At 37.1% G+C, this 26489-nt stretch overlaps 1 protein-coding gene across 2 annotated transcripts; it reads left to right on the forward strand.

Moving 5' to 3' along the window:
- Positions 1–326: 326 nt before the first annotated feature.
- On the forward strand, positions 327–24923 carry FAM240B (family with sequence similarity 240 member B). Of its 2 annotated transcripts, none has more exons than XM_059412302.1 (3): positions 327–728; positions 13133–13278; positions 24248–24923. In XM_059412302.1, exons 2-3 carry the CDS (start codon positions 13136–13138, stop codon positions 24339–24341), a joined length of 237 nt encoding a protein of 78 aa, XP_059268285.1. In that variant the 5' UTR covers positions 327–728; positions 13133–13135; the 3' UTR covers positions 24342–24923. The 2 variants fall into 2 exon arrangements, with proteins under 2 accessions (XP_059268285.1, XP_059268286.1); XM_059412303.1 differs by lacking the exon at positions 24248–24923 and adding an exon at positions 20709–20981.
- The last annotated feature ends 1566 nt before the right edge of the window (positions 24924–26489 follow it).

A 26489-nucleotide genomic window follows, 5' to 3' on the forward strand; every position in this document is an offset into this window, starting at 1 on the left:
TATTCTGAATGTTTTTCCTAAGGACAAAATGTGCTCCTCCATAATGGGATAAGAGCCACTCTAAAATGAGAAGTCAATCTCACTTGGATGCATTTTACTGGAAAATGCTCACCAGGGGTCAATTCCTGCTCCAACTGGTTAGAGAACTAAGCAGACCGTGATATGTCATCACCAGATTCCATTCAAGGATTAATGGCTCCAAAGTACAAGATGCCTCTCTAAGTCTTCCTGTAATGTTACACCCAAGGGTGACTTTTCCCACTATTCCAGTCCCCTTTGCACACCGAGGGTCAGAGGATGGCTTTTCACAAGCCTCAGAAGAACAGGCACATGCATAATCCTGTACATGTTCTAAATCATCACTCTTGGTTCAGGCCAAGTCATAGCACTTGTAGGACCAACCAAAACAGAAGCTCGCCTGCCTTGGAGCTGGTCGGGTAGCAAGAGATGGAATTTATTTAAAGCTGTCTTTCACCACAAGTGAAGACTGCAATGTCCCTGAAAAGATATTGTCTGATTCTGCTACTAATAAGGCTCAAATGACCTTGAAAGGCTCAGGGATTTCTGTAATTCTCCACTCCATTTATAAAGGGCTGCAACAATGAGATTGTAGGACAGTGCCTGTGGCCTTCACAAATCAGAGCTGAGGAGTCAGGAGCAGAGCTGTGAAACTTGACCTCCTCTGTACCACAGCAGGATATCAGCTCACCTGCAAATTCATCTTTAAGGTACAGTGTGTTGAGCTTGTGTTGTTTGATGTGGGAACAGCTCACATTTGGAACTGGGAATTGTGATATACTCCTTATACTATGTCTTGTGTTGGCCACTTGGGCTCATTTTCTCCCCAGTTTGCATCTGTTTGAGAATAGATTTAGATAGATGCTTTCCATCTCTGATTTCTGTGTGTGAACAATGCATAGATTTCAAGTTAAAGGGTATGGGAAAAAAAAAAAACCAACAGAAATTAGTGTCGATCTCACTGAGCAAATTTCTCTAAAGATTAAGTAAAATACAAAATATATCCCATATTGATTGATGGATAACTTAGTCCCAAGGAAACATTCACTATAGCTCCCCAAACTATGGAGTCTTCTTGGAAAACTATCAGGAGGGTTAATCTTTAATTTGGGGTTTTTACGTGACTAAGTAACCTAGGACTTAAGAAATTAAACCGTATAATTTTTTTTTTAATTTCTATGATTGGCCATTATGTAGTCACTTGTTATACAGACATAACAGAGCCTCACACATAGTCAAAGATTAATAAATGTTACTTAATTAAACTAATAAATATTTAAGAGGGAGTTTACTCTTTGAGTGTAAATTAATCTCTAAAGTAAATTTAAGAATTGCCATCAGAATTATGACTTTTCAAGTTGGATATGAGTTACTGCATATAAACTAATCCTCTCAATACATATAAACTTTAGTAAAAAAAAAAAAAGTTGGGGTGCCTGGGTAGCTCAGTGGGTTCAGGCCTCTGCCTTCGGCTCAGGTCATGATCCCGGGGTCCTGGGATTGAGCCCTGCATCGGGCTCTCTGCTTAGCGGGGAGCCTGCTTCCCCTTCTCTCTCTGCCTGTCTTTCTGCCTACTTGTGATCTCTGTCTGTCAAATAAATAAATGAAATCTTAAAAAAAAAAAAAAAAGCTTTTGTTATGGGGGATGCAGAAAAATAGAGCTATTCATTTATCAGAGGACAGCCCCCTTTTGCTAAAGGCCTAATTATTGATATTTGTCCTTTCTTTATGTGCAAGGCAGCCAGATATTCTCATTTGGGGTGAAGAAACTGAAATACAAAGCCCCTGTAATGTTGAAAACACAGATTATTCCCTTGAACTTGATGCTGATAGATTTCCCTAACTATTAGAGCTGGAAGGAAACTCAGTGAACCTCAATTCACAGATGAGGAGAATGAAGTAGAATTTATTTAAAACTGTCTCTCATCACAAGTAAGGCTGCAATGTCCCTGAAAAGATACTGTCTGAATCTGCTATTAAATAGGATCAAATGACCTTAAAGGGCTCAGGGATTTCTGTAATTTCCTCCACTCCATATATAAAAGGCTGCCACTGGGCACCTGGGTGGCTTAGTGTTCTGCCTTTGGCTCAGGTCATGATCTCTGGGTCCTAGGATCTAGCCCCGAATCCGGCTCTGAGTTCAACAGGGAGCCTGCTTCCTCCCCTCCTCCTTTGTCTGCCTCTCTGCCTGCTTGTGATTTCTCTTTCTATCAAATAAGTAAGTAAAATCTTTAAAAAAAAAAAATGGCTGCCACAATGAGACTGTAGGACAGTGCCAACCTTTGACAAAATCTAAAAAAGAAACATTTTAAACAGGAAATAACATTCAGAAAATAAAAACATTTGAATATATATATGTGAAATAACTATATCTTAGTGATAATATGCTTGAAATAGCTATAAGCCAAATATTATCCAAAGAAAATAGGAGAAATAGAAGTTAAAACTGGCCCTTTCAGAATATCCGGTTAGATCCCTGAACATTTCTTTTTACTTATTTCAGACTACATATCTTTCCTATTAGCAAAAGCATGCCATAAAACTGGTTAAAGTTCATGTTTGTTTAAATGATGAGTTCTTTTTACGCGTGAAGCGTTATTTAATTAAAGGACAAACTGACTGTAAATCAGCAAACCATCATTTGCTTATTCATTAATTCAACAAATTTAAATGCCAACTACTTTCTTTTTAACACATTTTCATTTAAATTCAATTAATTAACATACAATGTAGTATTGATTTCAGAGGTACAGGCCTGTGATTCTTCAGTCTTATATAATACCCAGTGCTCATTACATCACATGCCCTCCTTAATGTCCATCACCGTTACCCCTTCCCTCCACCCTTCTTCCCTCCAGAAATCCTAGGTTCGTTTCCTATGATTAAGAGTCTCTCATGGTTTGTCTCCCTCTCTGGTTTATCTTGTTTATTTTTTTCTTCTCTTACCCAATGATCCTCTGTTTGGTTTCTTAAATTTCAGTGAGATCATATGATAATTGTCTTTCTCTGACTGACTTATTTTGCTGGACATAACACCCTCTAGTTCCATCCACATCATTGCAAACAAGTGCCAACTACTTTCCATGGTCGATCTTGAGGTATGTTCCTCTGAGTACAAGACCAGAAGCTGGGCTTGTGCCTTTTCACTAACAGCTGAATACATTGGCCTTTTTTGCCCTAGTGGAAACTGAAAGTACTTTTTTAGCAGAGGGTCTCTAAGTCCACCAACACTCAAGTAACCAGAGGGAAATATTACACACTCAATATTTAATGCAATTATACTTTAGGAGTTTAAGTTCCAGATATACTTGTACATATGAGAAAATGTATAATTCGGTGCAATTTTTTGTTAATACACTCAGACAGGATTTAATTTAGATATCCATCAATATAAGAATGATTAAATAAATGATAACATATCCCTTAAAAATGGGGAGCATAAAAAACAATGTGGGCTGGTAAAGAAATACCTTCTTATGTGAAAAAAGCAAAAGGCAGAACAACATATGTAGTATTGTCCTACTTGTAAAAAGGAAAATGTTATATACACATATGTATGTGTACATATGCTTTCATGAAAATGGAAATAACATCATTAATAGCAGATATCTTCAGGAAATAAGCCTACCAGCAGTGGGGAAGGAGGAGACATCCTTGTAATTTTGTATCTTTCAGTACTTTTTAAAGTGTTGTGCTATATACATACCTTTTTTAAAAATGCAGTTTTAGAAGGCCATCTTTGCTAATAATGTAAAACTTTGTAATCCATTGGCCAAATTATTTGGGAGATTTTATGTTGAGAAATATTGAATACATTATGGCATGAATGATTATCCAAATATATGGACCATCACAACAAAAAGATACAAAGGAAAAACACTGTCCTATAATATTCAAGGGAAAAAAGAAAGTGAATGCTTCTCTAAGTCTCCATATTTCTCCTCTCAAATGTCTTATTTTCTTCAATAACACCAAGATGCCAGTTGCTTGATATTCTTGTCAGCCCTACTCAGTGTTCCTTCCTCCCAGTCCAAAATTACTGCTGAATTTGTGCATTTCAATACAGCTGCCTCTCACACCTCTTGAGTTTCCAAGGAATTATGCTTTATTGATCACAATGATCCAGCTTATTTAGAAAGCACGTTCTGTAAGACAGAAATTAGGAAGAACACCATCATGACTTATTTTCACTCAACAGGGCAATAGAGATGATGAAAGAGAATTTGTTCCAGATATCCCATTTGCTAAAAGGGAAAAAACATTTTGGAAACAATGATTTAGGGAAGTTGGAATCTGGTTAAAGCCTACTTTTTTAAAAAGATACACAGCCTATTTTTTGTTCAGAAAAAAAGTAACAATGATTAGTAGTGCCAGGCACTGGGCTGGAAATTTGGCAAAGGTGGGGAGGAGAGAATCAGTATTTTAGCCAAATTTTGTTTTAACCAACTTACCTTTCAAAGTTTTTAATAGGAATAGAATGTAAGATTTGCTAAAGAAGTTATCATTTGTAGCTCAAAATTCTTTGGAGATTTTTTAAAATAAAGACATTTATTTATTTAAGATTTTTATTTATTTATTTGACAGATCACAAGTAGGCAGAGAGGCAGGCAGAGAGAGAGAGAGGAAGAGGAGGCAGGTTCCCTGCTGAGCAGAGGGCCCGATGCAGGGCTCGATCCCAGGACCCTGGGATCATGACCGAAGCCAAAGGCAGAGGTTTTAACCACTGTGCCACCCAGGCGCCCCAAGACATTTATTTATTATTTATTTGACAGTGTGCATGCACAAGGAGGGGGAGGGGCAGAGGAAGAAGCGGACTCCCCACTTAGCAAGGAGCCCGTCAGGGGGATTAATTCCCAGATGGGGAATCAAGATCTGAGCCAAAAGCAGACAATTAACCGACTGAATCACCCAGGTGCCCCTCTTTGGAGATTTTTAATTGACCAGATAAATGGTGTCAGCACAAGAGAATCATAGGTGTTTTGTCTAATGGACAAGCAAGTCCAAAATGCATTGTGTGAAGAGCACCCCAAATCAAGCAGCATCCTAGCTTCAGAGTAGTTCAGAGTCCAGCTAATGGGACAAGCACGTGGAGACCTGGCACCTACTCCTACCTCAGCCAGGTGTGGAAGCTCTTCATGCTTCAAAGGAGTTGGGAAGATGCAGACCCAGGGGCTTCTCTGTGCGTGGCAGGATGGTCTTAATGACCTCTCAGTTCCTTCCCAGCCACAGTTAGGTGGAGAGCAAACGGAACCACTAGAAGGTGACCAATATAAACCTGTAGTGGTTAGCAGTAACCTGAGAGGTGGAGGAGGCTAAATTCTGTTTGATTTTGCTTTGTGATGTTTTATTTAACTCTACATGTGCCTGGTGTATTTTTGTCCTGGAATCTAAGGCATAGCTACATGACTCATGAGGAACTCGGGTTTTCCCTACTGGTACCTATAAGGTTCAAAAACTGGTGACCAAAAGACCAACTCTACCAATGGACATGTTCTGATATTTCATACAATATTTTAAAACATCTTAAATTAACTATTAACATTTTAAAATAAGGAGATTATACACATTTTTAAAAATCAAGATTTCCAACTTCTCTTGGAAAATAAATATCTGATAACACTGGAACAGTGTTCCACTGGCAATATTCAGTTGGAGCTGACTGGTGTATCTCCTTCAAATGGACCAAATGGACCATATGTTCTAGAATTTACCACAAAGCCTTCTAAACACATCTAGGCCAATAATAATAATAATAAAATAAACACACCTAGAACACACAGGCGTCTGAATCTGTGATTTGTAGGTAATCAACATTATGTATATAGATTAGACAACCCAGGATTTTGTTAAGTATTTATTATGTCAAATGCTAAATATTTATCACAGAAGCTTTTTCAGCTGAAAACTGATTAACCTCATGAAAGTACATTTAATTTCATTTTACAGATGGAGAACTGAGACTTAGTTCTGTTTTGGGGGAGAGATATAGAGGTCTCCTAACTCCTAGCTCAGGGTTCTCTGTTTCAAGGCTCCAGGGCAGGATATCTTCGTGTGCATTTGAAAACATTCCTCACCCAGAGAATAGCCCATAGCTCTTAACTGTCCATAGCTTGAGAGGTATGCTTTTGTATAAAGACTATTATCTAGCTTTTTATTAAAGTCATTTTGGGTTTAGACAGAGTTGCAAACCTGCCACCCAGTTTACTCCAATAACATCTTACATGCCAGATACACTTAACAAAACTCTGAAATTAATATTCATACAATAAAATTAACTGCAGACTATTTGAACGCACTTTTTCCACTAACATTTTTTTTTCCTGTTCCAGGATCCAATCCAAGATAATAGCTATTGGTATCATTAAATGAGATAATTTTCAAGATCTCATTAGCAACTGCAACTTGCTCATTGTTACTAATAAATGATGTGAAGCAGCTGATGAGTAAACAGATGAGGGATGAGTGTTTTTCCTTGAACCAGCTATTATGTTAAGTGTCTTGGGTGGTAATCTCATTTAATTCTTAGAACAAACAATTTTTTTTTATATGAGAAACTTAATCTTTAGAAAGGCTATGTTTCCCAAGGTCACATGAACTCAAAGCCCCTTCTTTACTCATATAATTATTAGTTATTTGAATAATAATTGTTGATGTCCCTCTATGATGACTTAGTATCATCCCAATTAATTCAAATAAACCCCATAGAAAATAACACGGCTGAGTTATTACAGACACAATGCAAACATTTTTCATATACATCAACTTTTAGTTAAAAGTTCTAACTACTCAAGAACTCATTCATACTTTCCCAAGTGGCCTTTTATTTCACCTGTGCCTTTTCTTAAGACCGGAATATCATACCACGGGCAAAATCTGAGGTAGCTTTGAAGGACATTAATTGGAGAAACTCAAGACTTAAACTCAAACAACCCAACTGGATTCAGAAGGCAAATAAAAATAAAAATATAAAATATTTATAAAAATATAAAAAATAAGTAAAAAATAAAATAAAATAGTGGTTTTTTTCTGAAAAGGTGCTATGCTGAAGAGAACCACTTTCACATAATGCTCCAAATTCCATATGTGAAGGAGGAGAAGAGAAGTAAATTCACTCTACTCTTTGTCCAGGGGGGCCTGAAGGTGGGATGGGAGGACAAACCCATCAAAGCATCTCAGGCCCATAATCCTGCTGTCATCTTAGCAACTGAACCTAGAAACATCATTCCTAAAGATATTTTCACTAAAGGTGAAAAAGACTACTTGAAAAGAAATGGGATGATGTCTGTGTCCCCCAGCAGCTGTAGAGGCAGAATCTCCAGGTGATAGAACCAGCATTTGGCAGAACAGTGAGAATGTTACAATTTACTAGGTGCTGGAAATATCAGTGGAACAAGGACTTTTGTTTTAGTCCTTATCATGCCACACATAAAACTGATAATAGTGGGCACCTGACAAAGATACTGGAAAGGAGAAGGATCAGTGACATACACAGGTTTTAAATCTGGGCAAGGTTTCAATTCCAGCTCCATCACTTTTGAAGAAGTGACCCTGAGCAGCAATGACCTTGGGCAATGGTTGGCCTCTTTGTACCTCCTCTGTCAAATGTGGGTAGGAACAAGGTTGTAAGAATTAAATGCAAGATGTAAATCACTTTGAAGAGTAAAGAGTATTCAGTAAGTACTCAATAAAAGGTATAAAACTAAGCCACAAATCATAAACTAGCAGCCCACCAGCCAGTGGGTAAATGTGTGGCAGCAAGTTTTACTGGCCCATGGTGGGGGGTGGTCTGTTCCATCCTGAACTCACTTCTACTCTTTGTTGTCCCACCAGGGCCGAGTATCCATTCCCAAAACCTTATTGTCTATCTTAAAGAAGAGAAATAACTCTTTGTATTCATGTTTTTTAATGAAAATTAAGCTTAAAAAAGATAAGAACAGTGAATCTGATATTTTTAAAGGAGGGGAAGTAGATACTATTCCTAAGTGTTGATTATGAAAATAACCAGAACAATTCATTTATGTGAACTTCTGGCCACAAGAGTTATTTAAATTTGCTGCTCCTGAGTTTTGAGGCATTGGGGGTAAAAGACAACACAGCTATCTGGGTATCAAGAAAAATAAATTGTTCTATATTCTTAGAGAATCTCAGGATTAGAGGGAACCAAAAATAAATCAGAAACACACACAATCACTTGAGAAGTCTATTCCTCTCCAATCTGCATATACCATGAGAAGAAAGCAGCAAACTGAAATGTAGAAAGGATGAATGTAAAGATCTAAACTTGGGTTTATAAAAAATTCACTTGCGCAAGAACAGAATGAAGGCATTTGAGTTTGAAAATTTCCTCAGTAAAAAAAATAGGAACTTAATCTCAAATTCTTTAAATGTGACTCAGGATATTTCAGCTCTGCACATTCCTTGGTATTTCGATTTTGTGACTATATAGCACCACTGACTATTAAACACTCCTGTCCCAGAAGAGATCACAGCAGCTTTCCCTTCCTTTTGGTCCCACTAAGGTTAACTTGGGAAAGTAATGCCTTTTCATTCTCATTAGAGCATCTATCAGGGCAGTACCAAATCCATAGAGCATATAGTTGGTGGTTTTCTCTGTCTAGACCAGCTGCAGGTGCCAAGAGTGACTGTCTGCTTGGGTTTCCCATCAATACCCCCAGGGAAAACTGGACTCTTTATTTTCTGTTCCCTGCCTTATTTTGACATTCTTAAATATGTTGTGCATCACTCACTGAATGTTATTATAGGATCTGACCACAAAGATCCCCAAATATAACATCTTAAATGATGTAAGAGTGAAACTCATCACCAAGAGCTTTTGCTTAAGGCTTCTTTGTATGCAGTCCAACACTGGACCTTGGACAAGAAGGAAAGCATCTTATCCCTGAGATCTAAGGCTGTCTAATTCTGACAGCCCAGCAACATAAATAAATAAACCTTAAATACATGCTGAGTCAATAAGGACCAAAGTATTTCATATCATGCATAAACTAAAGACAATAACTTATTTAGGTGGTGGTTCAAATTCAGTTAACACTTCTAATCTCTCACCAGGAGCAGGACAACAGATTGTGAGTTTCCCCAAGGGCAAGCATGTACTGGGTTAGTAGATGAACATTTAGGGAATGAATGGCAGTGTATTTGGAACTTTCATCTATATTACCGCATTTCAGCTCCACTACATGGAGAGTAAAACTGAGAGGTCAGAGCAACAAAGGGCTTATTATGCAAAGTCACAAAAATGACAACAGTCCTCTGTCCTCCTTCTCATTCCCTGGCCATCCTGTTTGTCAGAGCATAGCCTCCAGATCTGGTGAGTGAGGTGGGATTGCAGTTGTGTTTGGCAGGTGGGACAGCTCTCTCCACACATCCCCGAGTGGGTGAGGTGAGACTTGGTGAAAAGTTCCAATTTAGTTGCTTCAGAGATAATAGCAACAGAAGGACTAACCAACAAGAGCGGTATCCCACGCTCAGGAAAAGGGCTATACATAGAAACTCGGTAAAAGGAAGCAGACTGAGAGAAAGTTGAAATAGTTCAGGATGCCCTGCAGGAAGAGCACAGGGAAGAGGTTTTGAGAAAAGCTGAAGAAGAAAACCAAAACCAAACAAACAAACAAAACAAAAACAAAAACAAAAAAAACCCAGTGGGTCAAAGCTACAGATAGAGAATGCATCCCTTAAAAAGGGCAATGATGGACCCCTCAGACTTCATCCTTCTTTTGGCTGGCACAGTTTTCAACTCCTTCTTGAATGAGGTATCTCCTCAGAAAACGTCAGTGCCCACCACTCTCTATCACTCTAGACCAGTAACTTCACTCCTATATGAGGCCAGCCTGGTCACTGAGAATACCTAAATTCATGACTCTTCCTGAAGTCCTTCCAAAATTCACAGCCCCAAAAGTGCTTCCTAACCCAATGGGAACAAGAAGCAGAACCAGCACATACCATATTCTTTCAGAGCCTGCTGCCCGATTTCCTTTAGGGTCACCCTGATTTAATTTATTCCTTTAGTGTATGGACACCAACCTGCTTTCATCTGTTTCTCTTAACCTAGGTCATAATTATGCAACATTGTGTCTGCTAGAATAAATCTTCCTTCCATATCTTCACTCCAAAGGGGTGAATATGAAATGACATGATGATGTGAGTAAACTTTGTGCCTGCATAGGCTTCTTCATTTTTTTTTAATGAAAAATTATTTAGAAAAATGTTAATTCTTAATTTCAAGAAAAGAAAAAAATTCCAGGGGCACCTGGGTGGCTTAGTGGTTAAGTGTCTGCCTTTGGCTCACGATGTCATGATCTCAGGGTCCTGGAATGAGTCCTGCATAGGGCTCTTGTTTGGCCAGAAGCCTACTTCTCCTTCCCCCCTCTTCCCTGCTTGTTTTCCCTCTTTCGCTGTGATTCTCTCTGTCAAATAAATAAATAAAATATTTTTTTAAAAAGGAAAAGGTATGGGGCGCCTGGGTGGCTCAGTGGGTTAAGCCTCTGCCTTCAACTCAGGTCATGATCTCAGGGTCCTGGGATTGAGTCCTACATCACGCTCTCTGCTCGGCGGCAGGGAACCTGCTTCCTCCTCTCTCTCTCTGCCTACTTGTGATCTCTCTCTGTCAAATAAATAAATAAAATCTTTAAAAAAAATGAAAAAATAAAAACTTCTAGTGAGTACCTTTTTAACCAAACTGTCCTTTCTGTGAATTCTGAATATCTAATATGAACTTAAAATGTTCAGGAGCATTTTGTAATAAAGGAATGTGTAAATAAGTCATGCATTACTTTTGGTCTACTTAAGTTGCAAGTTTGCAAGTTTGCCTGCTCTAAGCAGGCACTATTTTCTTATCTAGTATTTATACAGGTAGAGTCACATGAGGAAAATGAGAAAACTTAAGAGAACTCTGCAGCTTGAACTTAATCTGTAAGAAACACAATTGCTATAGAAGAACACACATCTATACTGTAGTACTATGAATGTTGGTATATATGTATATGTGTGTGTATATATATATATATATATATAAAAATTTTAAAAAGATTTTATTTACTTATTTGAAAGGCAGAGAGAAAGACAGTGAGAGAGGGAATACAAGCAGGGGAAGCAGGAGAAGGAGAAGCAGGCTCCCTGAGGAGAAGGAGAAGCAGGCTCCCTGACAAACAGGCAGCCCGATGTGGGGCTCAATCCCAGGACCGTGAGATCATGAACTGAGCCGAAGGCAGTTGCTTAACTACTGAGCCACCCAGGTGCCCCTGCTGGTATATATTTTTAATAACTTTTTAAATATCAAGTGACTAAGAATTTATTAGAATTCCATACACTGAATCCATTAGCATGGGGGAGAAAATAAATGGGAAATATGCCCTTAAAAGATGGAGCATATGCTATCTACAGGCTGGAGCTTCAGAACTCAAGTAAGGCTTAGAGAAAACCTGGAGAGTCTCTCTAGGGCACAACAGCCTCCGGAGACTACAGTAGGCCAATAGGCTTGAGCATGTCCCCTACTCAGAAACTGCAAAAAGTCACACTGCAGACCTTCCCTCAGCATCTGAGATACTTCAGAAAGGCTGTTGGCAATTCCAGGCCAGCTCTTTTTGGAAAAAGAGGTTGACAAAGGCCGTTTAATTTAATAAAGAATTACTAAGAACCTGTTATATATTTCAAGATTCCAAAAACAATAACAAAACAGTAAGGTCCGGGTCCTTCCCAATTTCCAGTTGGGGCCAAAGCTCTTCTCTGAGGAGGTTTTCACCAGCAGTCAGAGGACTTTTTCTGCAGCCTTTTGCATCTGCCTGCCTGCCACAGCTACTAGGATCTGGAAAATGAGTCATGTTCACATAAGAAGTGAACATTTTTGAGAATTAAACATGCACTTTCATGGGACACATACACATGCCACACAAGCTCGCTCTAGACGTGGCCATTTCCAGATATGGTAAACATTTCTTGTGATGAGAATCTCAGAGCCAAGAGCATCCACTTTGAAAATGGACAGATCTAGGTTCAAATTCTCACAATTCCATGTGCAAGTATAAAGAGATAGGCAAATTCTCTCAGTTTCCTCATCTGAACAATGAGTGTAGAATCACCCAGTTCCCAGAGTTGCAAGAAGGATTAAATGCAAGTGTGTATAGAAGGCCTATCACATATTATGTGCTCAATAAATGGTAGAGGTTATTGTTATCTGTGAGGAAAGATGGAAAGGGTATAACATCTGTTGATTACCTATTTGTCATATACTGTGTTTAGAGCTTCTGACGTATATTTCATTTGGTATACATACACACAACTGTGAAGTAACTGTTAAGAATTGTTTCTTTAAGTTAAAATCATAACTATCATACAAATATAAAATGAACATGAGTCAAATATTTTATTTAACTTATTAATGATAAAAATAGTAAGATATTAGAACTAATTCAAAAAGAATTTTTAAAAAGCACATATGTAAGCTATCACAAATACTGAAGTGAATTTAGAAATAGATTAAAATTATTTGGTATCCACACAGCTATCAGTTGCATTACCCTAGACAAAATTTATTTGAATCTCTATGTTCAAGAATCATATTTTTTCTATACTTTCAGAGTTGTAAAGGAGCTCAAAGGCAATAAAAGGGGCAGGCCCCTTGTAGAATCAGATAATCTGTAAGGTTATTAAACATCTTTTTAAATTTCATTCATTTCAATTTTTTACTATATTTTCTGACAGAACCATTATTATCCCCATTTGCAGTTGAGAAAACAAAATCATGGTGACTGTGCAATTCGTCTATAATCACAAAAAGTATAAGTGGGGGGCACCTGGGTGGCTCAGTGGGTTAAGCCTCTGCCTTCAGCTCAAGTCATGGTCTCAGGGTCCTCAGATCCAGCCCCTCATTGGGCTCTCTGCTCAGCAGGAAGCCCACTTCCACTCCCCCTGCCTGCCTCTTTGCCTACTTGTGACCTCTGTCAAGTACATAAATAAAATCTTTAAAAAGAAAAGAAAAGAAACTTTAAAAGAAAAAGTGTAAGTGGCAGGGGCTGGATTCAAACACACATTTCATCACTCCAAAATTAGACTGGTTTTATTTGAAGAACTGGGATTTTTTTTTTCTTTTGTTTTTCAGGGGATGAACAATCAATATATTCGTCGAGAAGTCTTCTGCTGTGAAACTTGTCATGAGCTCAAAAGCTTCTGGGAAAAAGAAATTAGCAAACAGACTTGTTACAGGGAACTGGAGGAAGATCGTCAGGGAAGGAGCGCCCTGAGAAAGTATGTGGATTATTTCTCTATTATTTTTTAATAATAATGCAATGCATTATTATTAAATTTGTTTGATTGAATTTTCTGTAGAAATATACCAGATGTGAAGATGGGAGACTGAATTATTTTCATTATCACTCTTATAAGAATGCAATTATTCAATATGATATGGTAAAGTCAGTGAGGTCATGAAAAGAAAGGAAAACAGTACCCAGAAGAAGTTTATTATATTCACGGGTCTCAGAGAAAGGGTTACCACGTACCATGCAGGGCCACAGAGGAAGCACCAGATCTTGCCCAGGTGTCAAAAGACAGAAGCATGGTGGAAATCTAAGCCAGAACTTTTACTGGAGTTTCTGAACAAAAGGCAAGTCAGAGTAAACAGTTCGCTAATTTGAATCATCTCAGAGGGCTTTGGGCTACCAATGTGGTTTCTAGTTGTCTGGTACCTAGCCCTGGGATAATTTAGGAAAGGGGAAATATGGCTTCATATGTGAGAGTTAGAGGTCATTGGGGCCCAGACGCAGGATTGGTTGACATGTTCACAGCAAGCCTTTGGTAGCTCTAAGAAAAGGCTAGTCCTTTCCATGGCCAGCAAGTTTCTTAAGATGTCAAAACATCATAAAGTATGGAAAATTCAAGACATGATTAGTTAATATACTTATTCCGTCTTTCCACCACCTATACCAGGGTTTTTCAACCTAGCACTTTGATATTTAGAGCCAGATAATTCTTGGGGGGGGGGAGGTCCTGTGCTTTGTAAGATGTTTAGCAACATCCCTCAAACCATTACAGTCCAGTAGGACTCCCCTACTCATTACGACAACAAAAATATCTGCTGATGTTACCAAATATTGCCTAGAGGGCAAAGTCACTCTTTATTGAGAACCAGTGACTTATAGATAAGGATAAGCCTTTTTATAGATCAATAAAAATGAGATTCTGTTATTTATATCTTGATAAACTGAAATTTTGTTTTCCTCACCTCTCCTCTGTTGCAATCCCCAAGCACATGAGGTACACTAAATTTCAAGGTTAGGTCAACATATATAAGTATAAAAGATATTACATTTGGGATGATATATATTAATATTCTGGGGAGAGGAAAATGTGGTCTTCTTCTCTTTGGCAAGTAAACTTGATATTCTTGCCAAGGAATCTGCTGAAGGGAAACATATACTTACATGAGGTCACATGTGTCAACATTACTCTGAATAAAAGAGCCAGCACCTGCCTTCCCATGTGCAAAGCTTTGGAACAGACAGAACAACTCACTGTTTGAGAAACTACCTGGGTTCTCTCCCTAAAATGGGAAAACAGCCCAGTGAGGCTGTCTGTTTTGCTAAGATGCCTACTCACAATTTAGTGGCAGCTGAGTATTCTGCTAGTCACAAGGCACTAAGCCTTCATGTTTCTGATCATGCTGAGCTGAAAACATGTAATTCACATGTGTTGAATCAACATTAACTTCTAAAAATCTTTATTAGCTCTGGAGGAGAAATAACTTCTCTCCATAGCCAAAGAAGAGCTCTGCCACCATTCTAGCTACATTCCTGTTTATCCAGCAAGCTAAATGAGGCTTTTCTACATGCAGAAGAGTCGCATATTAGAGCATCCAGTCCTGGTGACTCCAGGGGAGTGAGGAAAGTCAGTTGTGTGGTTCCTGCCTTCTTCTAGCCTCCAAGTCTTGGACCACAAGCCAGTGAGAGCCAAATCCCAGCATGAACTCTTTGTATATTTTCCCTTCCAGAACTCTCAAGATATGGAATTAGAAGCATAATTTGTAATATTTTATTTTTATCAGAATATATACACAATCTATCTGTATATGCAAGAAAAAGATTAAAATAAAATACACTAAGATAATAAGAACAATTAATTTTGATTGGTGGAATGACAGATTTTAGTGTATAAGCCCCCCCCCCCGGTTTTTCCAAAGTTTCTACAAAGGTGTTCTGCCATTTTGTAATTAGGCAAAATAAAGTTATGAAAAAGACAACCAATTGCAAATGGTCCATGGAACAAATGCATTTACAAATAATTAAATAATTTTTTAAATTTTAAAATAAGTTAAACAAATAATTCTCCGGATTCCCATGTGGCCCAGAAATGACCCCTTCCAAGTTGGGGCAGTTTTCTCTCCCTTCTATAACAAACAGAATAAATCTTCAAAATGTGCTCATCATGAAACATTTCATCATTGTGTCCCACAAATAAATGTTTAAATATGTGAACAGAGCCTCTGCATTGAAAATCTTAAGGGACAGGGGAATAGAGGCAACTTCCTGGGGTTCTCCAATCTGTTCTGGAGTCTCACTTACCAAAGCTATTTCCCTTATCAACTATGGATTAAAAAACTCAAAAGCTTTCTTATTTTGGTTAACAGTGAATGAAAACTAGTGGTTTTGTCATCCCAGATTTATTTTTCACACCAAAACTAGAATGTTGGAATATTGGTTTAAATCCTGCTGATCTGAGCAAACAGTTTGAAACAGAATAATAGTGTACCTTCCAACATATACTTGCAGACCAATGAATGCCATAAACCCCAACGTCCCTATCCTAGCCCTGTGACCTATACTTCCCCATACTCCACTATACATAAGTACACACTCCCAACATACATACATAATACACTATTTTTTATTCTATTCTCCACTTATAAAAGGCAAATTCAAGCCACTATGCAATACAGAAATGTTCTAAGTGAACACTAGAAGACAAAAACCCTAAAATTCTCCACCAGTCCCTTTTCTGGTAGAACAAAATCAATATTTCCTTATATTCTCTGCTGGTCTAACAAGCAAGACTTGTGCCAAAGCTGGGTAGAGAGGAAACAGACATGCTTATTAGCACACTACTGCACAGAAGAATTCAGACAGAGCTGCAGAGCATCTGGTAACTGGTAACTGATGTAGCTGGCAGAAGCCTTGGAGGTGAGATCATGAAGCAAGATGAATGACCCCAGAAACATAAACCCCTTACTTCCTCTGAGTGTGGCCAGAAAGAAGCAATGCAAGAGGAATAGGATTGGTCAATAGATAAGTTGAAAACTGTTTGCAAATAACTGATGGAGACAATTTGATACAGTATAGGTGTGATGACCAAACCTCCTTGTTTGGGGGACAGTCCAGGTAAACACCTATCATTTATTATAATTACAGACTATGATTTGCCCTTTTATTTTAAAAGTATTTCAGTTTAGATGATAAATGACATGGACACCTAAGTGTAAATGATCAGCCTGCAGCTATAACTGAGAAATTGTGCAGGCCTTATATTTTAAAAAAATAGTGTTTTAGTATAAATATGGTTTCAAAATACCTCTTCAGAATATAACAGAATTCACAGCATCAGGTAGATATTAAATCTGGAGGACTTGAGTGGTCACTTCAGGACCACTCCTCTCCCTCTGCTTGATTTCTGCTTATCAGTTGTGTCATTCAGGATGCTTTCAGCCGCAGGTAACAAAATATCCAACTCATAATCTCCTAGCCGGATGAAATCATTATCCTAAATCTGTTATAAAATAAGATTTAGTATAGAAAGAGCACCACTGAGAAAAAAATTCAGTTTTTTCATTCAAACTGAGGTGGGGAATGTGATTAGTAAACTGACTTGTTCAAATCATTATGCCAAGGCTGTCATCCTGTGTTGGTTATTGGAGCTCTGCCCCACAATCAGGCCAGTGAGCTTCAGGTCACAAGGAAACCAGGATCAAGCCCATCTCTCCTTACTAAGGAAAAACTAGTATAAAGGTATATCTGTTATTCTACTGGAATAAATGTGGCAAAATCATTGTCTGACCTTTCATATTCAAACAAAAGTACAGAGATTGTAATGAAGTACCAAGATTCGAAATGGGAGATCAAGAACTCAATAAACTATAAACTCTTTGATGACTGGAATTATTTACTACTCTACATATTGTAGTAACCACAGAAGTACTCTATTCAGAGCTCCTTCAAGGTAGCTTGCAATGGGACACAGGGCTGGCAGAGAGCTCTAGCTGCCACCCTTCTGGATCCATCACTGAGCTTGAGTTAAGGCCAAACTTAACCCTGACTGAGCATGGCAGAGGAAACTAGTTCTGGGCAGTTCCTGCATGACACAGCTCCTTTGCTAGGCACCTTGCCCAGGGCCTCCCCCTCAACCTAGCCCCAGCTTTTTTAGCACTGTACTGTGGGTTGGAGCTCTTCATCCCCACAATTTTTTTTTTCCTCCCTCTCTTTCCACAGGGATCAGGCCAGCATGGAAGTCTGAAGACTGCCTGACTACTTCAATTCATTCTTCACCTTTATTTTTCATGGGTGATTCCTCCAAGTCTGCTTCTTGGAGCATCCAAACTGATACACATATTTAGTGCCTCATACATGATAGAAAAATACTGATTTTGTCCCAGCTTCTCTTCACTGCTTTCCAGTAAGGATGTTACAATTCTAGTTTAAGAATCTCAGAAAAAAAATCATGCTTTCTAGTCAAACCCCAAACTTACCAGGGAGAATCTGTGATCCTATATATTAACTACAACTCCTCCACAAATCAGATGAATCTAGAATAATAAATAGTAAATTTTGTTTGGTCTCCATTTGAAAAGTGAGGTCAATATTTGTAGGATTAAGAGAAAATGTTATCTTCAAGTTTCAAATGCCAGTTGTATTGCTCCTCTACTGTATCTCAATCTGTACCAATTTTTGAGCTTTACCTTTCTCATATTGACCTTTCTTACTACAAAATAAAAGGTCTGTATATGCACTTATATTCACCACTTTACTGAGAACCCAAGATAAATGGCAGCAACACAGTGATAAATAATGTTGATCAGAAAGGGGCAGCAAACAGTCTAAATATTCAGAAAACAAGATTTAAAGAGAACTTGGGTAGGTAGCTCTATCTGAATCCTTTGCCATCTGGCAATAAATAGTGTTATAGCTGTCATAAAAAGTGCATAAATGTATTATGAACCCCAAATTCCTAAGCTCTGTTCCTAGAATAAATTTATCATTCCAAATACATTAATTTTGTGAGAAGCAGAGGGCAAGATTTGATGGGTATGATATTTATTGGGGGAAACACCTGTGAGAAAAAAGTAGGGAGGAAGTTGTGGTGTACTAACAAATGTTTAAAAACTGGCTCTCTGTGGAAAAAAATGTACATGTGTATATACCTACGTAAGTTTATCATAAATTTCACAGGTATAAAGCATGTGTAGCACACATTTACAAATATTAAGAAAATATGCAATGTTCTTTATTATAAATTCCATATACCTAACTGATTTTCATAGTATGCTTTTATCGGTTTATGCCAACCTCTTTCATCTACAGCCAATCTATAGTTGCAGTTCAACCACAATTTGACAAAATTGGATGAGTTTTTCATTACTATTAATTTAACAAATAAGTTAGATCATCAAGGATAGTTTTCTAGTACTGAAAGAATATTTACACAACTTATATGTATGTAATGATTTATTTGTTTGATATTTATAATGTAATAGCTATACACACAGCACAGTTCTAAATTTAATCTGCAATATTAAAATTGTCTTCATCACTTTAAAAGTCTAGATGAGGGGTCAATAAATATTTTTTATAAGGACAAGTTCATAAATTTTGAGGGGGAGCATGTGGTCTCTGTTGCATCTACTCAGTTCTGTCACTGTCATGTGAAAGCAGCCTTAGACAATATGTAAACAAAGGGTCAGAACTATATTTCAAAGAAACTTTATTTATTTACAAACACGGGCAACTGGCCAGATTTATAGTCTTTGCCAACATCCATGTTGTAAATGGTTTATTTCAAGCTATCGATGTGACATCAGTGAAGATGAGTTGAGAAGGCAATGGCACTCCATCATATAATAATTTCACCATTTAAAGATAATAGGCCTAAATAACCTGAAGATAACAGATTATTGTAAAATGCAGTAAAATAACTAGAAAGTGAATTTCACAGTTATTACTGTTTTTAATAAAATTAATATAATATTAAATTAATAGTATTAATAAATTTAATAGATTAAAATTAATATAATTTAATTGTAACTTTACAGTTTACTTTTAGTAATGTTTATATATAATAATGAGCTTACAAAATCCCTAAAAAATTAAGAATTATCCTCACAAACTAATAGCACACCCCTAAGAAGAGTCAGAGAAATTAAGGAGAGTCAGAGAAAGGGAAGCAAGTGGAACTGGGTTAGGCATCAGGGCAAACCTAATAAAGTTTTGGCCAGACTAATGGGAAGTCCCTGAGCCAAAGGCAACTGTTCAAAGAAGCTCTGTATCTTGCAGAAAGAGGCCTGCATTGGTACCTCTGCTGTGCTCAGTCACTGGCTGAGAGTAGCCCAAGAAAAGTTTGACCTTGGTGCAAATGCTTGGAGCAGATGTAGATGGGAAGTAGCTGCAGATGGGGTCAGCTATGCTCCCCACAGCAGCATCTCTCAGTGACACATTTTCATGCCCACTACATCCAGAAAAAGTAAAGTCCCTTTAATTAGTGAATGAGTTCATATCACAGTAAGAATTTCATCCAGTTCCATGAAATACACAGATAGCAATTTATTTAAAAACAAATAGTCAGTCATTAGTGAACTTTAAAAGATCTCAGAGACAAAAGTCATGTAACTTTGGAGGCAAATTTATTTAAAGAACCTTTCAGAAATCCTTAATAAGGGGAGCTTGTGAACCTAAAGATTGGTTGCAAGTTGAAATAGAAGGTACATACTTAATAAGCATAATGAAGAAATAACAACTTGTGAAAATTACTAAAAGGTGGATATCAACAGAAGGTCATATAAGCTCAATAAATCATCACTTCCCAAGTAAAGTGTGCAAAAAGCTGTGGGGCAACTGCCTGGCTACAAGAGAACAGCCATTCCATGTTTTATCTCCCCTTTAAACAAGTAAACTGTTATTTTTATGTCAATCACTTTAATTTAATTTGAGGTAGAATGAGGATATAACCAATGTCTTAACATTATTTTCAACTTTCAATTCTTGGTTGCTAATGTGCTTAAGCAACAACTCTAACTAACAACAGCCAGATACTCCATAGTCTTTAAATTCTTTCCTGGGTCTATAATTGAGCAGAGTTTTAAGTGAGAATCTTCCAGAAATCCATTAGTAGTAGGTGCCTAAAGCCTTCAAAATACTTATACCCTCTAACTTACTTTTCTCTAGGAATTCTCCAAGGAAAATAGACAGGTATATTAAGAGAGTATTAAGCATTATTATACTCATTTTAGGACTATTTATAAGGGTGAAAAATTAAGGTTAAATCCAAATTTTTAAATTCTTCTTCATATATTCTGATTTCCCTGCAATAAGCATGCATTACTTTGCTTTAGCAATGTTATGAACTGAATTGTATCCCCTCAAATTCATGCTAAAGTCCTAACCCCCGGTATCTCAGAATGTGACTGTATTTGTTTATAGGGCCTTTAAGAGAGGTGACCTGCTTAAAAGGAGAACTTTAGCGTCTGCATGATCCAATCTGATTAATGTCCTTATAAGAAGAGGAGATTAGGATGCACGAAGGGACACCAGGAATGGGTACACACCCAGAGGAAAGGCCACATGAGAATGAAGCAAAAAGGCCATCTGCAAGCAAAGGAGAGAGGCATTGAGAGAAAACCAAATCTACTGACACCTTGATCAAGGACTTCCAGCCTCCAGAGCTATGAGAAAATAAATTTCTGTTGTTTAAGACCCCCAGACTATGTTATTTTGTTATGGCTGCTCTAGTAAACTAATAATATTTACCCAATCTTTTCATTTTGGTTATTTTTATATCTATGTAATGAACACAAGTGCATATATATATACACACACATACATACATATGTATACACTTTTTTAATTCAAGTATCACAAAAAGTCATATAATTAGAAGTGAGTATCCTTCTTACTTAGGCTCCTAGACCTGCTGTCCAGGGAAAGCTGTCAAGTTCTTTGTATACCTTTCTCCAAAGCTTCAATTTGAATAAGCAAATAAATATGTGTGCTATATTTTTATGCAAAATGAGACTATACTATCTTCACTAATTTGCACTTTTTTTTTTTAACTTACCTGGAAGCTTTTCTACATAAGTGCAACCAGTTCTTCTTTAATGCTTTCCGTTATAATGATGTTAACAATTGATTCAATCAATCACATCAAAGAACACCGGTTGTTTTTCATTTTCTGGCTGTTCTAAATGTTCTAAAAAGAATACTTGCACATACATTTTTGCATACACGGATAAGAATTATGGAATAAGTTCATAAAAATGAAAATCTAAAGTCAAAAGATGAGTTCTTTGTTGTTTTTTTAAATTTTGACTTCCTGACTTCTTGTTTTGCAAAGATGTTGTATTAATTTAAACTCACAACCTGAGTATGGGAGTGCCAATTTTTATAGTTGCTCACACTGTGTGTTGTCAAACTCTTAATCATTGTTAATCTGACAGGTAAAAAATGGCATCTCACTGTTTTAAACTGAATTTTTTAAATTTCTTTTCAGTGTTCCAGAATTAAACTGAATTTAATTAATTACAAGTTTAGATGAAATCTTTTTATATGTATAAGAAACAGCTGGATTTCTTCTTCTGGTGCAGCCATTTAATATCCTCTGCCCATTTTACTATAGATTTTCTTTTTCTCAATTGATTTGTAAGCACCATGCATTTCTTTTCATGTGTACATACAGTTCTGTGAGTTTTTGACAGATGCTTAGAGTCATGTAATTACCACAATCAAGATATAGTATAGTCCCATCACTCTGAAAAATCCCCACATGCTGCTCCTTTGTGGTCAATTCCTCCATTACTTTCTAATCCCTGGCAACCAATGATCTGTTCTTTACCCCTATAGTTTTGCTTTTTCCAGAATTCCATAAATGAAGTATATAATATGTAGTCTCTTGAGTCTGGCTTTTCTCACTCAGCAAAATGTATTTGGGATTAATAATTGTTGTGCATATCAGTTGCCTATTCCTCATCGTTGCTGAGTATTATTCTGTTGTGTGGATGTATCGCAGTTTGGTGATCCACTCCCCACTGGAAGGACATTAGGGTCATTTCTGGTTTTCGATGATTACGAATAAAATTGCTGTAAACATTTGCATACAGATTTCTGTGGAACATAAGTCTCTGTTTCTCTTGAGTCTATACCCAGGATTAAGATTGCTGGGTCATATGGTAAATGCCAAACTATTTTCCCAACTGACTATACCATTTTGTATTTCTACCACAATGTAAAAGAATTTCAGTTACTCAACATCCTGACCAACAATGATTTGAGTTTTGTTGTGAAGGTTTTTAAAATTTTGTTGGGTTTTTTTTGGGAGGAGAGGATTAAGAAGGGACTCTTTTTGTTGTTTTCCTTTTTTGTTTGGGTCATTCTATGAGGCCAGTGTTACCTCATTGTAGTTTAATTTTCATTTTCCTAGTTATGCTAAGTATTAATTTTATTAATTAATTTTATTTTATTTATTAAAATAAAATATTTATATTATTTATTATTTATAAATATTAAAATATTTATATTATTAATTTATTTATTTTATTTTATTTATTAATTTTATGTGCTTATTTACCATCCATACAACTTCTTTGGCAAAATGTTTGTTCAAATTTTTTGCCCATTACATTGTTTATTTTCTTAACATTTAGTTTGAACTTTATATATTCTAGAAACAAGTCTCTTAATGGATTTGTGATTTGCAAATATGTTCTTCACTTATGGTTTGCCTTTTATTCCCTTTTATAGTGCCTCACAGAACAAATTTTTAATTTTTATAAAAATCCAGGTTTTCTTTTTTCAATGAATTATGCTTTTTGTGTTGTAGCTAAGAATTTTTCCCCTAACCCAAGGGAAATAATGGAGATGTTATTTTGTGGGGTTTTTTTTTAGAAGTCTTAGTCTTACATTTTATATTTAGGTCTATGATCCATTTTGAGTTAATTTTGTGTAAGATGTGGATATGGATTAAAGTCCATTTTTTTTTTTTTTTAAGATTTCATCCATTTACTTGAGAGAGAGAGCAGAGAGCACAAGCGGGGAGAGGGGAGAAGAGGGGCAGAAGGAAAAAAAGAAGCAGGGAGCCTGATGTGGGGTTCGATCCCAGGCCCCCGAGATTATAACCCAAGCCAAAGACAGAAGCTTAACTGACGGAACCACCCAGACACTCCTAAAGTCCATTTTTAAAAATATGAATGTATGATGCTTCAGCACCGTTTCATGTTTGTTTGTTTGTTTTTTAAAGATTTTATTTATTTATTTGACAGAGAAAGACACAGCGAGAGAGGAAATACAACCAGGGGGAGTGAGAGAGGGAGAAGGAGGCTTCCTGCTGGGCAGGGACCCCAGTATGGGGCTCAATCCCAGGACCCTGGGATCATGACCTGAGCAGAAAGCAGACACTTAACTGACAGGCACCCAGGCGCCCCACACCATTTGTTTAAAAAAAAAAAAAAAAATCTGTCCTCTATTGCCTTTGTTTCTTGTAAATAATCAATTGGCTGTATTTGGGTATATTTATTTCTGGACTCTATTCTGTTCCATTGACCTATTTGTCTGTTCCTTCACCAGTGCCATACTGTCTTGATTATGAAAACCTCTTAAGTCACAGAATAAAATAATGTGAGTCTTCCAACTTTCTTCTTCAAAGTTGTTCCTAATCTAGTCCTTTTGCCTTGCCATATAAAATTTAGAGTCAGCTTATCTACCAAAAAGTTCTTTCTGGGATTTTGTCTGATGTTACACTGAATCCACACATCAGTTTAGGAAGGAAAAATTTTCATACAACTATATATTCATAGACTTTTATCATTTATCTATTTTTGTCTTCATTAATTTGTAAAATCCATTTGTTTCTCTTAAAAATATTTGTTAGAAGGAAAAACAAAAAAACAAAACAAAACAAAAAACCACCTCAATTGGACCAGCAGATATGGAAACAAAAGCACTAACCACTTGTATTTTTCTCCCCTCAGGCTCAGAGAAGAATGGAAACAGAGACTGGAGAAAAGGCTGCAGATGCTGGACACTCCTGATGAGAAGAAAAAGCAAGCAAGCACAGTGGGCTGAGAGCTGCCTGCTTCATCCACTGCAAAGATAACAAGCCACCAAGGGCACTCTTCTAGAAGAAAAATCTAACACCCAAGCTATGTTGATTTACTAACCAGGATACTCTCTTTGCTTTCCCATTTGTAAGGGATTTACATGTGAAACCTCCCCCAGTGCTAATGGGAGTCATTATCCAACTCAATCCTCTCTGCACAGGACAGAGTGACAGGCAATGTGACAGGGAAGCTCAGGTTATTTAATATAAAAAGCTCTTAGAATTAACACTCCCCAGGTTTGAAAGACCCATGTAGTGTAATTTATTTCCATGTTTTCTTTTCATTTTCAAATCTGAATGTTTTATCTAAGCTTACCAAGGGCAATGACCTGGATGGGAATCTGGCTTCTCTGGATCTTCTGGAAAAACAGAGTCAATCTTTTCTTCCTGTCCTGCTTTTTGTGAATACAGAAATGCAACTACTTAAAAAAAAAATAAGGCTATTATTATAAAAAGAATAATTTATTAACTATACAGTTTGAAAATGAATTGAACTAAGTATCTTTCTCTTCCCTTCATATGAATTTTTTTCTCATAAACATATTTAATTAGAAACATAAAACAAGATAATGTTTAATAAACTCTGTTGTGCCCTCACTGGAGTGTGCCCTGTGTTAACTCTTTCACGCCTGCTTTGGTTAGTCTCTGGTGTTAGAACAAGTGTCAGCTCCAGCTGTCCCCAGACACATTCTGGAGACACATTCTCAGACACTGTAGTCTCTTCTCAGTTCCAGAGCATGACCACAGAGCTGGGCAGGTTCTATCAATCACAGTAACTAGAGTTCTTCTGCCCACAGAATCCTCTCTGGGGGACAGGTACAGAGGCCCTGAGCACGAAGGAATGCTGATGGCCAGAGGGACCCAGGGGAGATAACCTGAGACAGTGCTGGGAAAGACATCCATCTCTCATTAACACCCTGTGGTAACAACATAAACTTCTTCCCTTGGAAAACTGACAGGACTTCTCAGAGCTAAGAGAACCATGGGGTGGCCAGAGGGTTGGAGATGTGATTCCATATCCCCACAGTTATGAGATCCAGACCCCTGCTACAGGTTCTTATCCAAATTGGATACAACATTTAAACAGTAATCGAAAGCTAGGAAAATCTGAGCAAAGTTTGGAGAAAGAGGCTAATAGTAAAAAAATTTTTAGTAAGGACAAAGAAGGATGGGAATACATATCATGTTACCTAACAATACAAAGTGGTCAGGGAAAGTTCCCTGGGAAATTGATATTTAAGCTGAGACCTATAAAAAAAATGAGTAAGGGTCACACATTATATAATTTCATATAAGTGCATAAATCATTATATCATACAGTTTGGTGTGCTTTTATTAATTTTTTATTAACTGTTTTTCCTTGTTTTCACTGTCTTAACTTGTTTCTCCCTTTTTTTCCATTCCCTACCGTTGGCAACCCCTGTACCCCATACCATGTTAATAACCGGTATAAGTCCTCCTGTATTTTCCCCATGTTCACATAGGTATGTACAGACACACATTCACACCCACACTTACACATTGACACAGACATTCACAAATACACATGCATACTCACACACACACTATATCTAAAAGGCTTTGTGTGACTGTTTGTGTGGTAATATTTTACAAAGTAAGATCATATGACACTTCTCTACATCTTGCTTTGCTGACTCAACCTTCCTCATATAAATGCTAGGTCAGTTTATCTCCAATTCCCATTTTTTAATGTGATCATATTATACCCTGATGTAGTTGTTCCATAATAAAGCCAACAATTCTTTTAGAGATGGACAGTCACATAATTTTCAGATTTTGTTCTTCAAACAATGTAGCAGCAAATACTCTTATTCAAAGAGTATTTATTTACTAATTTATTTATTCTATTAGTTCTGTGCTAGAAAATAGATTCCCAGGAATTGGAAGTGAGAACAAACAGTATTGTAGTTCCTACTTTTTAAATGATACTAGAATGCTTTCCAGAAAGGCTGGCAAATTCCCATTTGAACAAACAGTTAATTAGAGTTTACCCTTCTCCCCGTATCACTGCCAGGAATAAGCATTATAGCATCATAGCTGCTCTTCATTTTTTCTAGTCTGAGGGATGATATCATTAGGTTTCTTTGACCCCT

The sequence above is a fragment of the Mustela nigripes genome, chromosome 9 (genome assembly GCF_022355385.1).
Source record: "Mustela nigripes isolate SB6536 chromosome 9, MUSNIG.SB6536, whole genome shotgun sequence".
Taxonomy (NCBI): domain Eukaryota; kingdom Metazoa; phylum Chordata; class Mammalia; order Carnivora; family Mustelidae; genus Mustela; species Mustela nigripes.